Here is a 13,932-nt window from a genome sequence, read left to right on the forward strand (position 1 = left end):
CTTTTAAGTACCTGAGAATACGTTTAACAGCACGTAAATTAGCCTCAGTGGGTGTTTGAAAATGTTGACATACCTTATTGACTGCGTGAACGATGTCCGGCCTTGTTAGAGTGAGATATTGGAGCCCTCCAACTAATCGTCTATATTCGGTTGCATTGACGGGCTTGTGATCAATGGGGTTGGCTTGTTCTTTGATGGCCATAGGAGTTGACAAACTAGTGCTTTCTAGCATCTTTGCTTTGGTCAGTAAGTCTTTGGTGTATTTGGTTTGAGAAACATAAATACCTCCAGAGAAATACCGAATCTCAAGTCCTAAGAAGAAATGGAGCTGTCCCAAATCCTTTAAAGCAAACTCAATGCTTAGTTGATGAATAAGTTGGTCAATTAGAAAAGTATTGTTGCCTGTCACCACTATATCATCAACATAAATTAGCATTAGGATTAATGAGTCATTATTATGAAATATAAATAAGGAAGAGTCGGCTTTACTGCATATGAAACCCAATTGAAGTAAATAATGAGAAAGCCTATCAAACCAAGCACAGGGTGCTTGTTTAAGACCATACAAGGACTTGTTAAGCTTACACACATAATCAGGATATAAAGGATTAGAGAAACCAGGAGGTTGTTCCATAAAAATAGTTTCTTTTAAAAAACCATGTAAAAAAGCATTTTTAACATCAAGTTGTCTCATGGTCCAATTTAATGTTACAGCAAGAGAAAAAATTAACCGAATTGTGGTAGGTTTAATCACAGGACTAAAGGTTTCTTCGAAATCCAAACCTGGAATTTGTGTGTATCCTTGTGCTACAAGACGCGCCTTGTATTTGTCTATGGACCCATCTTCCTTAAACTTAGTTCGATACACCCATTTTGATCCCACTATGTTTGTATTCACTGGCCTTGGTACCAAACTCCATGTATTATTCTGATGGAGAGCATCAAGCTCTTCTAACATAGCTGTGCGCCAATGAGGTTGTCGAATGGCGGTTTTGAAGTGTTTTGGCTCTATTGTTGTAGTAAGAGCCATTTTATCAACCAACTCAGGGTGATGACGCAACTTGTGTCTAGTTATCATTTGATGAGTGTTGCTTGTTTCCGGCTCTTTGGGAATACGAAGATCTACAAATATATCAATGCCTTTAGTTGACTGAGGAGTATTAGTTTCTAACTCCAAATGAGTGCTGCCAGTTCCTATATTGTTCTCTGAATCTTGCTCAGTTGAAGTGATATCAAATTCTTCAAATGATGCTGAGCTAGGGCTTAAGCTGGCTTGATTATCTGTAGAGGCTGAATCGGTGTGGATGACTATATCATGAATTTCACGTGGGACTTGTTGGCTTGTGTCCAAGTCATGCATGTTTGAGTTCATTGTGTTTTGAAGACCTATAGAGTTTGGATTTGCATGAGCAACTTGTTGTTGGTTTACGTGAAACTCATGCTGGGCTTGCTGAAATGGGGAGCTATTTTCATCTAAACTAAGTATATCATGGCAACGATGTGTATGATATGGCTTGTTTGTTGCTTTCTCCTTTTTAGTCCAGCTCTCAACATCAGGAAATGTAACAATTTCTTGGCTGACCTGTATAGGTAAACTTGGCAGACTATTAGTTTTAAAGGGAAACAAATTCTCATCAAAAATTACATGACGTGAGATATACACCTTGTTTGTTGGTGGATACAAACATCGATACCCCTTATGTGAAGGGCTGTATCCAATAAACACACAAGGGTATGTTTTTGGTGAGAATTTATTTTTCCTATAAATACGTAGATATGGAAAACATCGGCACCCAAAACTTCTAAGCCCTCTGTAATCAAAATTTATACCAAAAAGTTTGTAAAAGGGAGTCTTCATATTTAAAGTGGACGAAGGTAGCTTATTAATAACATAAACAGCAGTAGAAAAAGCATCAACCCAATATTGTAATGGCATATTTGCATGAAAGAGCATTGTCAAACCTGTTTCTACAATATGTCGGTGTTTCCTTTCGGCAACACCGTTTTGTTCAGGAGTTGCAGGACATGACAATTGATGCTGTATTCCACATTGACTGAGATGACTTTGAAATTCATTTGATATGAATTCACCTCCTCCATCACTTTGAAATATTTTTATCCTCTTGTCGAATCGATTTTCAACCTGTTTCTGAAACTTGATAAAAACATCAAATAAATCTGATTTATTTTTCAAAGGGTATAGCCATGTATAACGTGTGCAGTCATCAACAAAGACAGCATAATATCTAAAATTTTGAACAGAAGAAATAGGAGCAGGACCCCACAAGTCGCAATGAATTTTATGCAAAGGAACGCTGGAAATTTTATTGGAAAAATTAAAAGGAAGTTTGCAGTTCTTTCCCATTTGACAACTGGAACATACATAATCTTTCGTAATCCAATTTGAAACATCAATAAGTTTGTTTTTATTCAAAAACTTAATGGACTTGATTTGGGGGTGTCCCATTCTTTGATGCCATATGTTGTAAGGTGCTTTCCTGCCTTCAGATAAGTATAGGGCTGTATGATGTCCTTCATCTAAAGCATAAAGCCCTTTTGTCTTAGTTCCCTTTGCCAAGATGTTTCCCTGATAATCCTTAACAACAAACTTGTTAGATGAAAACTCAATAATGCATGAATTATCATGTGTGAGCTGCCCTACCGAAAGTAAATTCTTTTTCAAGCCTGGAACCACAAGCACATTTTTTAAATATAGTTTACTAATGCCAGTGTCTATGGAGGTGTTTCCTATATGTGAAATATTAAGACAATCGCCATTTCCAACAACAATGGCATCATTCCCTTCATAAGGTTTAAGTTCAGAAATTTTACCTGGATCATTGACCATATGGGTAGTTGCTCCTGAGTCAGCATATAATTTGGCATCATTTGCATCCAGGTTCATTGCAGCTAAGGCTTGTGGAATTTCCTCAGTAAGATGTGAGTAGTCATACCTACGTCGACATTCAATGGCTGTATGTTTCGGTAAATGACAAATTTGACATATGACAGTTTCTTCATTGACTTCCTCAGCTTGTTGTTTGGATTGATTCTGAATTTTCTGCCAAGGCTGTCCAGAATTATTTTGCCGAGGTTGCTGCCACTGTTGTCCCGAATTTCCTTGCCATGATTGTTGCCCTTGTTGACTTGGATTATTGTTTGATTTTTGCCATGACTGACTTGCATTATTATTCCAACTTTTTCCACCATTGTAGTTGATTTTTTGACCACTTGAATCAGCCAAATTTTGTCCTCCTGCTGCTGTAAAACCACGACCTTTTGAGTTAAAGAAACCTCCATTTCCACGACCTTTTCCCTTGCCTCGTTGGCTAAAAAAGGCTTGAGCCAGATTGATTGTATTCTTCTTTTCTTCTTCAAAATTAATAAGAGTTTGTTCATGATTTTCGAGGGCCATGACAAACTGCTTAAATGAGGGATAAGGTGGTTTTGAAAGTTGAGCAAGTTTGAAGTCTTGATACCCGTAGCCAAGACCTCTTGCAAGACCAAAGACTTTATCTAAGTCATTCACTGGTTTATTTATTGCAGCCAAACAATCACAAATATGCTTGTATTTGCGCACATACTCTTCAACTGATAGAGATCCCTTTTTTAATGTTGCCAATCTGTCCATGAGATGTACCTCTTTTTCCTTAGTCATCGGAAGTAATTGATTCTCCAAAGATGACCAAATTTGTTGAGCATTTTCTACTCCAACGATTCCACTCATCACTTCTTCTGTCATCAGGCTTAACAACCAAGATGTTAACAACCCATCATTGTTGATCCACATGGTGAAATCTTCGTTGCCAGCCTTTTCCCCATCAGACAATAATATTTCTTTTGCGGGTCTCTCAGCATCTGTAATATGGTGCAGAATGCCAAGGCTTCTGACCAAAGGGAGAACCTGTGAGCGCCACAACAAGAAGTTCGTGTTGTCTAGTTTAATGGACACAAGACTTGAGCATTGATGAAAAGACTGAATATTTAGACTTGGCTCTTTGATAAAGGATGAAGAGGTTATATTGCTAGTACTCATGGCTGGCTCTGATACCATGAAAGAAATTCTATGAAGAGTATAATTCTTGTTCTGTAATTTTAATGAAATTTACAGAGTTATTTATACAAAATAAAGACAAAGTAGCCGTTGAAAGGCTTAATAATATTAAAGGAAAAATAAGTAACTTCCTAAACTATTGCACAATATCTTTATAAAATAGGAATGAAATATTCCTACATGATATTGGCATTCAAGTGTAAAAATCGTGCTAGAGATATTCCTTGACAAATAGCTTTGACGTGAGCAAGCTGTGTGGAGTGATAAACCCTTTGTTGACTTGACCGTTGATGACTTTCCTTTTGGTAATCTTGGTCAGCTTGCTTAACAGACAAATCCCACATCGGCAAAGCACATGAGAGATAATGGGTTTATAAAGGGTGATCCACACGTTAATTGGCAAGATGTGTTTTGGGGTGTATGGGCGCCGTAGAAACAAACATGTGCGGGCCTTGTTAAGGTCCAACGCAGACAATATCTTGCCAAGTCTGGGTTGGGTCATGACATTATGGTATCAGAACGGCTCTGCATGTCCTCTTAAGCAATGGTGGGGCAAACCTCAGTGAGGACACTGAGTCCCCAATGGGGTGTATGTAACACCCTAGGCAAATCTCATATCGGCAAAGCATGGGAGAGATACTGGGATTATAAAAGGTGATCCACACTTTAATTGGTAAGACGCATTTTGGGGTGTATGGGTGCCCCAGAAACAAAATCGTGCAGGCCTTATTAAGGCCCAAAGTGGACAATATCTTGTCAGATCTGGGTTGAGTCATCACATTATGGTATCAGAGCGGCTCTGCGTGTCCTCTTGAGCGATGGTGGGGCAAACCTCAGCGAGGACGCTGAGTCCCCAAGGCGGTGTATGTGACACCCTAGGAAAATCCTACATCGGTAAAGCACTGGAGAGATGTTGGGTTTATAAGAGGTGATCCACACCTTAATTGGCAATACGCATTTTGGGGTGTATGGGCGCCCCAGAAAACAAACTCATGTGGGCCTTGTTAAGATCCAAAGCGGATAATATCTTATTAGGTCTGGGTTGGGTTATGACATTATGGTATAAGAGCGGCTCCATGTTTCCTCTTGAGCGATGGTGGGGCAAACCTCAGTAAGGACGCTGAGTCCCCAAGAGGGGGTGTATATAACACCCTAAGCAAATCCCACATCGGCAAAGTACAAGAGAGATGTTGGGTTTATAAGGGGTGATCCACAACTTAATTAGCAAGACACGTTTTGGGCCTTCTATAGGCGCCCCAGAAACAAACAAGCACATCTATTTTTTCAAAATTAATAGTTTAGTCTTAAATGTGAACTTATTTGGTGGCTGCAAATTATGAACCCATTTTTTATTTCGGTGAAAACGAAAATGTAAAATGCAAAACAGAAAACGTAAAATGATATAATGAAATAATTACATAATTAATGTTTTCCCTAAGATATAGTAAAAGCGTATGTTTCACCACAAAATTTTGAAGCCGTACCGGTCCTCCCAGCCGTTTTATTTATTTATTTTTAGTCTTTACAGAAATGAAACTAAAACTCTCCTCACCCACGAGTGGTTGAATCTAAGCCACTTAAAGTTAATAATTCATGAAATGGTGCCTTTGTTTGGTGGCGGTAGCGGGGCCTTGGCCTCTGATTAATATTATTCTTTTAGCGTGTGGATTCCACAAATCAAAACCCTTCGGAATTTTAATTATTATTTACCGAAATATCATTTTCCCTATGGCTTCTACATATTATGCCTATAGCTAGTGATTGTTTTGTAATTCATATAAAAATTTAATTTTAGAATTGTAACTATTTTAATTAACTGATGTAAGGTAAATTCCTTAACAGATAAATTCATCTATGTTCTCTTAGATTATAAAAGATAAAAGTAGCGTAATTAAGTTCAAGAGAAAACTGATTTTATTAAATTTCAAGGACGAAACGAAAAATAATAATAAGAGAGATAAAAGAATTTTTAAGAGAACAAGAGTATCATTCGACAAATAAATTTAAATTCATAAATTTTTCTGCCCGATCTAATATTAATTTTTAGCAGCAAGCCTACGGCACAAGCCACATATATGCATAATTTTTATTGGTTAAAACGTGACATTGATGATGTTGAAAGAACAAATAAAACCTCCAAATAGAAATACTTTATATATGAATAATTTCTTTATAGTAATAAAAAATCGTGGCCCCAACTTGCGACCAGTTATAATTAAAAATAAATTTCATATTGTAATAAGTTATATTTTTTTATAGGTCCCAACTTAATAAACTTACTTTTACATAATAATAATATTTCAAAAATATATGTCATGTTACATTAAATAATTATTAATTTATTAATACATGACATAATTTACCCCTATATCACTTGCATTAGTAATAATTAAGTAAAGACAATAATTTTTGTACTATACTTTTATTGAGTTATAACCTCTTTATAAGAATAAATTTATCCGGTCTCAACAATATGACTATATAGAGAATTTACTGTACCAGGCTTTTTTATGCGTATAGAAGCAGGACGTGAACACAAAAACACAAGTTTAATTAATTTATTTGAAAATACATAACATGTTTCAGACAAGAAAATTAGATTAAACTCAAGTTTGGTAGTTAATTTATTTGAAAATACATAACATGTTTCAAACAAAGCGAAGATTAAATTCGAGTTTGTTAAGCACAAAAACTCTCTCGCATATGCCGCAAGCTAGCTTATTAGAAAGAGCTGACCAAATCACCCTCCGATGATGATGATCTTGTTGCAATATTACTGTTTCCATTGACCCTCCTGCAGTTCAATCTAATCTCCCCTTGATTTCCTGCAGTGGTTTCAAATTGCCCATTCTTATCATTGAGGTCACAAAGTTTTTAAAGAAAGCATTCTGGTTCCTCCCAAAGTCCTCGACAATGGCAGCGGTATCGGCACCAGGAGTCGAAAACAACTCTTGATCACTCTGCAGAAGGCCTTTGCGGAGTCTAAGATTGGAGAAGTATTTGTTGTCGAAAACATCAGGTGTTTTGACATCAAAATTAGCAAGAACGCCGCCGTTTCCACCTTGTGGGCATAGTTCCCTCAGTTGCTTTAACAGGGTTCTGTCCAGTGTCGGGTCTGGCTTGCCAGTGTTGTTGAAATCGTATAATCTGCCCCTGAAAAATCGGCACTGAGCCCTACCAAACCTGTGAGCTCCTGAAAAACATGCATGCCCAATTTTGAGTTAAGTATACATAAATTTAAGGCATAACACTCATTTCTTAAATTAATTTTTGAGCGTGGTTTGCTAGTACCATGCTCTTTTGACTTTTAAAAGTCTACTCCCATAACTTTACTCAAGTAATTAAAAGGATGCAGAAGCAATTAATAATTACCGGAGAGTGCAACAAGATCAAAATTGTCATTGCGGCCAACATTTCTAAAACTAGATTTGAGCACATCAAGAGTATCAGATGGTCCTGGAAGTTTCTGATTTGCAAGAGCTCTGTTTGCTGTTCTGCTGTCCCTTCTTCCCAATGGAACTGCCCATGACGGACCCCCTGACTGTAACCAAAAGCCATTCACTCAAAATCAACAATAATCTTAAGAGATGTGCGTTTGGGGCGGACTATTTAATTTGCTAGCCGTTGAATCAAAACTTTGTCGTATAACAAAAGAAGAAAACTTTTAAGTTTAAAACTAAGGACTTGCTACGATGCACCAGCGCAGTAAAAAGTGTCTCACTGTCAGTAACAATTTATCCCTTAATAATCACTATATTGACATATGTGTAGCAATTTTGGTACCACACAGTGTAGCTGATGCACCATAGTCAATAAGTCACCCCTTTTAAATAAGGGAAAAATTGTGGTGCAAATATGGTACCGTGCTACTGTTGCATCCAGCCATTAAATTCTAATAGACTCCACTCATCTAAGTGGATCCAACGGCTGAATGTAACTGTAGCACGGTATCACAGTTGCACTGTAGCCGGGCCTTTTAAATAATGGAGTCCATTGCGTCGTCCCAATTTAATAATGATGGGTCCAACTATGAATCCCTTCACTTAAATCAAAGGCTAAACATGTGGACTCAGATCTTGCACATTGGTCTATGTGAATAATTATTTAATTAATGTATTCTTCTAAGGGTAAAGTTGAACTTACGGGTTATTTAATTAATTGAAAAATAATATAAAAACATGTTTAATTTATAGGGGTTATTATTAATTGAAAAAATAATTAAAAATTACATTAATACTGCAAAGATTTACCATTATTCTGTTCACTTATTTTGATACCCATCTATATATATATATATATATATATAGTTAAGACTAGAAGAGCTTATGTAGTATCACTATTCCTCATCTTTTTATATTCTTTATTATCTAATATATTCAACAATATGTAACCATTAAAATAATTAATTATAAGCCTTGAAACATTCATTTCTTTTATTATGCCAGCAATTAAACTTTCATGGCTTAAATTACATCAACTAATTAATATAGGAAGTCTCTTTCATCTTCCATCAACAATGCCAGTATTAGAACCTAATTTTAATGTCATAATCATATATTTAATTATGCAACCTTTTATTTAGTGACTTTTAGCTTCTTCAAACTCTCTAAAGACTAAGTATTTAAGATTTGTTATGTTTAAGTTTTTTTTTTATTATTTAACCAACATCCTCTTTAGAAAAGATTCTTTTGTTTTTATTGTTTGATTTATTTGAATTTTTAGTTGAATGATAAGGGTTAGCCTTTGTAGGAAGTGGGAGTCTGTTACTACTAAGAAGAATGGAGAATTGATTAGTGTGGACATAATTTTTATTGATGAAAAGGTTGTATAAAAAATTCATTCTCCTATTATTTTCCTTTTTTTTCCCAATTATTTTACACTTATTGTAACTTTTTTTTATAGGAAAATCTAATGCATGCAACAATCAGGAAAAATTTAGTGACAAGGTTTAGGCATATGTTGAGTAAGGGTTCTTTGTACAGTGTCAAGAATTTTAAAGTTGTTTCAACTACAGGCGGATACAGACTACTTTCAAATTAGTATAAGATTATTTTCTTGGTTATAACTTTGCTTAGGAGGTTAGTAGAGGAACTGTCAAGATTCTGATCAATGGATTTCAATTTGTATTTCCGAATTTGATTGATTTACGTGTGAATGATAACACAATCCTCTTAGGTATTTCTTTTAATTATCAATGTTTGTTAATCTTTAAGTGTATATTGGAAATTATTGATCCTTATGTTTTGACATGTTTATGTTATTTTTCTATGATATTACAGATGTCGAAATTTTATGTGGTGTGAGTGATATGAGATCGTTGGAGCTGGTTGGAGAAAAAGAGATATAAAAGTTCTAACAAAGTAGTAAGTTGAATATAATCAAGAAAACTATGACTATACATTTTTTTAGTTATTGTTTTATCATAAGAATTAATTAACAGTTTGACTTCACTAATCTTATTAGTTATTATCTAAGTTTTAATTTTCTTTTTCAATGAATACATCCAATATTTGTTGAAGAAAAACAGTTAAAAGTACAATGAAAAAGGGTATAGCACTTAGAGATTATTCAACGCATTCACAAGAAAAATTAATTAGAAAATATTAAATTTTTTTTCAAAACTGCGCGAAGTGCGGTTTTATTTCCTAACATATATATAAAGCTGAGACTACAACAGGTAATGTGACATCACTATTTCTCATCTTCTTATATTCTCTATTATCTAATATACTAGTTGAAATTAAAAAAATAATTACATTACAAAATATTAAAAATAGAAAATAATTATTAGATTACAAAAGATTACATGTCTCTTCCTCTTTCTATTTAAATTCAACAATATGTACCCATTAATAATAATTAATTATAAGTCTTGAAACATTCATTTATTTTATTATACCAACAATTAAACTTTAATGGCTTAAAATACATTAATTAATTAATATAGGAAGGAAGGTTTCTTTATCTTCTCTCAGCAATGTCATTAGAGCCTAATTTTAATGTCATAATCCTATATTTAATTATGCAACTTTTGGTTTAGTATTTTTTGACTTCTTCAAACTTTATAAACATTAAGTATTTAATATTTGTGGCATCGTTATTTCTCATCTTTTTATATTTTCATTATCTAATATATTGGTTGAGATTAAAAAATAATTACATTACAAAATATTAAAAATAAAAAATAATTATTAGATTACAAAAGATTACATGTCTCTTCCTCTTTTTATTTAAATTCAACAATATGTTACTGTTAATAATAATTAATTATAAGTCTCGAAACATTCATTTATTTTATTAAGCCAACAACTAAACTTTAGTGGCTTAAAATATATCAACTAATTAATATAGGAATGAATGTTCATTCATCTTCCTTCACCAATGATTTTAGGGCTTAATTTTAATGTCATAATCTCATATTTAATTATGCAACCTTTTGTTTGGTGCCTTTTGACTTCTTCAAACTCTATAAACATTAAGTATTTAAGATTTATTATGTTTGAGATTTTTTTTATTATTTAACCAACATCCTCTTTAGAAATATTCATGTGTTTTTATTTTTTGACTTATTTAAATTTTTAGTATTGTGTGCTTCGTGGAGCACTCTTTTCTTCATGAGTTGAAAAATGATAAAGATAATTGGATGATAAGTGTTAGGCTTTGTAGGATGTGGGAGTATGTTAATACCAAGAAGAATGTAGAATTGATTAGTGTGAACATGATTTTTATTGATGAAAATGTTGTATAAAATTTCCTTCTCCCATTGTTTTCTCTATTTTTTTCCAATTTTTTTACACTTAATGTAGCATTTTTTTTTTAGGAAAATCTAATGCATGCAATAATTAGGAAAAATTTAGCGACAATGTTTAGGCACATGTTAAGTGAGGGTTCTTTATACAATGTCAAGAATTTGAAAGTTGTTTCAACTATAGGCGAGTACAAATCACTTTCAAATCAGTATAATATTATTTTATTGGTTATAAAAGAAACCGTTAAGATTCCAATCAATGGATTCCAATTCATATCTACGAATTTGATTGATATACGTGTGAATGATAACACAATCCTCTCAGGTATTTTTTTAAATTATTAATGTTTGTTAATCTTTAAGTGTATATTAGAAATTATTGATCCTTATCTTTTAACATGTTTATGTTATTTTTCCATAATATTATAGATGTTGTCAGAAGTTTATGTGGTGTGGGTGATATTGAGATTTTTTGGAGTTGGTTGGAAAAAAAAAAGAGATATAAAAGTTCTAACAGATTAGCAAGTTGAATATAATTTGGAATTTCCCAACAACTACAAAAGTTATAAGGTCTATACACTTACACTATACACATTAATATATATTTTTAAAGTTAACAAAAAAATAATTAATTTTCATAAATAACATTAGTTTTATAAGGTCGCCTCGTCTTTAAAAAAAATCAATTCATATTTTTTATCAGTTTTATCAAGTACAAAGTAAGAAAAAAGAATAATATTAAATTTTGTCTTTCAAAGCCACGCACGGTTCTATTTTCTAGTATTAATTTACTTCTAAGCATAAAATATTAATAAGGAAGAGGAGTTGGTAAAAGAAATTCATACCAAAGCAACGGATCGTTCAGCCGCAATAGTAAGAATATCAGCGCAGGAAACAACCCTTGGACATGCCTTTTCAACGGCAGCTTTCATGTTATCAATAACTTCGAAACCCCTCGCCGAATTATTATTTGGCGCAGCAAATTTCTCGCTGTCTATGTTTTTAGTGCTGTCCAGCAAAATCGATGCATCACACCCCGGAAAAAATAGTATTAGTTAACAACTTGCTATGTTAACAGTCCATTATATTGTTATTTTAACAAGTAGATAGATTCCTTCTTATCTTATGGACATGAATTCAAAAAAATTAAATAAATAATGCAAACTCTTCTTATTTAAATTGTCTTATTATTACATATGTTTTTAAGACTAGGATTTCCTGTTGATTCAAAATTTTCGGTTGGAAGAATATAAAACAAGTGTGATTTTTTTTCAACCATGCACCATTAATATTGGACCCATGATCATTAAAAGCACTGAGCAGGGATGAGGCCATGAGGTGGATTTGAATTCCTGTTTTGGACCAAATCTTTGCTAGATTTAAATTTCTAGTACATGAAAACCCCATATTAAAATTTATTTATAAACAAAGAATTACATGGTCCTCGGTACATCGAATTAGAGAGGAAAAATTTGTCGTAAAGAGAAAAGAAAAAGAGAAAAAAAAAAGATATATGAAAATGGTTTTGGAAGTTGTTGAAATTAAAATGATATATTCAAACTCTTAATGAAAACTCTATATTTTGTTTAATGACACAAAAAATTATAAAGATACTGTTCATTGACATGCTTGAAACTAGGGATGGCAATTGTACCCGCAAACCCGCAAATCCGCCCAAACCCACCCGCCAAAACCCGCCCGTTGCGGGTAATTTTACCCGTTGCGGGCGGGTTTAGTATTATAAATTAAAACCCGTACATGAATGCGGGTGGGTTTGGTATTAACCTTATATCCGGTGGATACCCGCATGGATATCCACCAAACCCGCAATATTTTTTTCAAATATTTTTAATTTAATTTAAATCTAAAAATGTATAAAGAAAATAATGTCATTAATTAAATTACCAAATAGTCAAAGGCTCAAAGTTGTGTATGTGTGTATGTGGCCTATATCCTATTCTAAAGTCATAATCTAAAGAAAACTAAAGACATTTTCCTTCGAATTAGTATTTGAAAATATTAATCTTAATTATTATTATAGGCATTGTGTTGGATGGGTGCTTATGGTGGTGAATGAAATGAATATATTCTCTTGGAGCTTGTTTTAAATGATAATATGAAATGTAATTATTATTTTTAGATACTAGTTTGTGTTTTTTAAATGGATTTGTGTAATTTATACTTAAATTTGAGAATTTGTGTTGAATTGATGTGGAAATTTTAATTTTTCATTTACATTATTTAAATATAAAATTGAGTATGCTATATGGAATTTGAAGTTATTATTATAAATTTATATATTAAACATTTGTGATTTTAAATACGGAAACCCGCAAAAAATCCGCCGGATACTATTGCGGGTTTGGTAATTGTTAAAACCCGCTGCGGGTGGGTTTTTGTAAAAAAATTAAAACCCGCTGCGGGTTGTGGGTGGGTTTGGTAATTTAAATTTTGTACGGGTTTGGGTTTGGTAATGGCAAACCCGTTGCGGGCGGTGCCCATTGCCATCCCTACTTGAAACTATGTTATATCAATAAGTAAATAGACAGAGAGCTTGATAACGTAAAGAAGATGAAAAATGAGAGAGCAGAGATTGCTTACATCAACAAAACAGTCATGGAAATGAAGCCTGATGAGGCTGGCACCGATGCGGATATCGGACGAGAAAGCTTTCTTAAGCACATCCTCGATAATGTTCAATAAATTAGGGCATGTGGAAGAATAAAAAGAGGGAGAAAGTTGAGCTTGAGATGGTGATCCCTCAAGCACAAAAGCAACAACAAGAGCTGCTGCAAGAAGATAACGAAGTGAAGCCATTTTGTCTAAGAGTTACTACTTCTCTATTAAGAGAATAATTAGTCTTAGGACTTGGAAAACAAAGAGAAATGCCTCTTTATTTATAACCAAACAAACCAGATTAGGATTAGAACTTTGCAGCAACCTCGAAGTTTAATTTCAAATGAGGTTTTAAAAATAGCAGTAAATATTTTCTAAATAATTTAATGTTGTTTTTAAAAGGTAAATCGGTCTTACTTTAATTTCAAATGAGGTCTTGATTAATTGAAACCTCAAGTGGGAGTTAAATAATTAAGAAATGGCTGGATGACTTTTGAAATGGGTAAAAAATGAT

General features: G+C 33.4%; 1 protein-coding gene across 1 annotated transcript; it reads right to left on the minus strand.

Moving 5' to 3' along the window:
- Window positions 1-6,720: 6,720 nt before the first annotated feature.
- Window positions 6,721-13,625, minus strand: LOC18052503 (peroxidase A2). Its single transcript, XM_006445840.2, is given in 5 exon segments — window positions 6,721-6,882; window positions 6,885-7,247; window positions 7,427-7,595; window positions 11,648-11,839; window positions 13,404-13,625. Coding segments are annotated over 5 exon segments (1,047 nt in total). The 5' UTR covers window positions 13,620-13,625; the 3' UTR covers window positions 6,721-6,775.
- Window positions 13,626-13,932: the final 307 nt, after the last annotated feature.

Source organism: Citrus clementina, unplaced genomic scaffold, assembly GCF_000493195.1.
Source record: "Citrus clementina cultivar Clemenules unplaced genomic scaffold, Citrus_clementina_v1.0 scaffold_2, whole genome shotgun sequence".
Classification (NCBI taxonomy): Eukaryota; Viridiplantae; Streptophyta; class Magnoliopsida; order Sapindales; family Rutaceae; genus Citrus; species Citrus x clementina.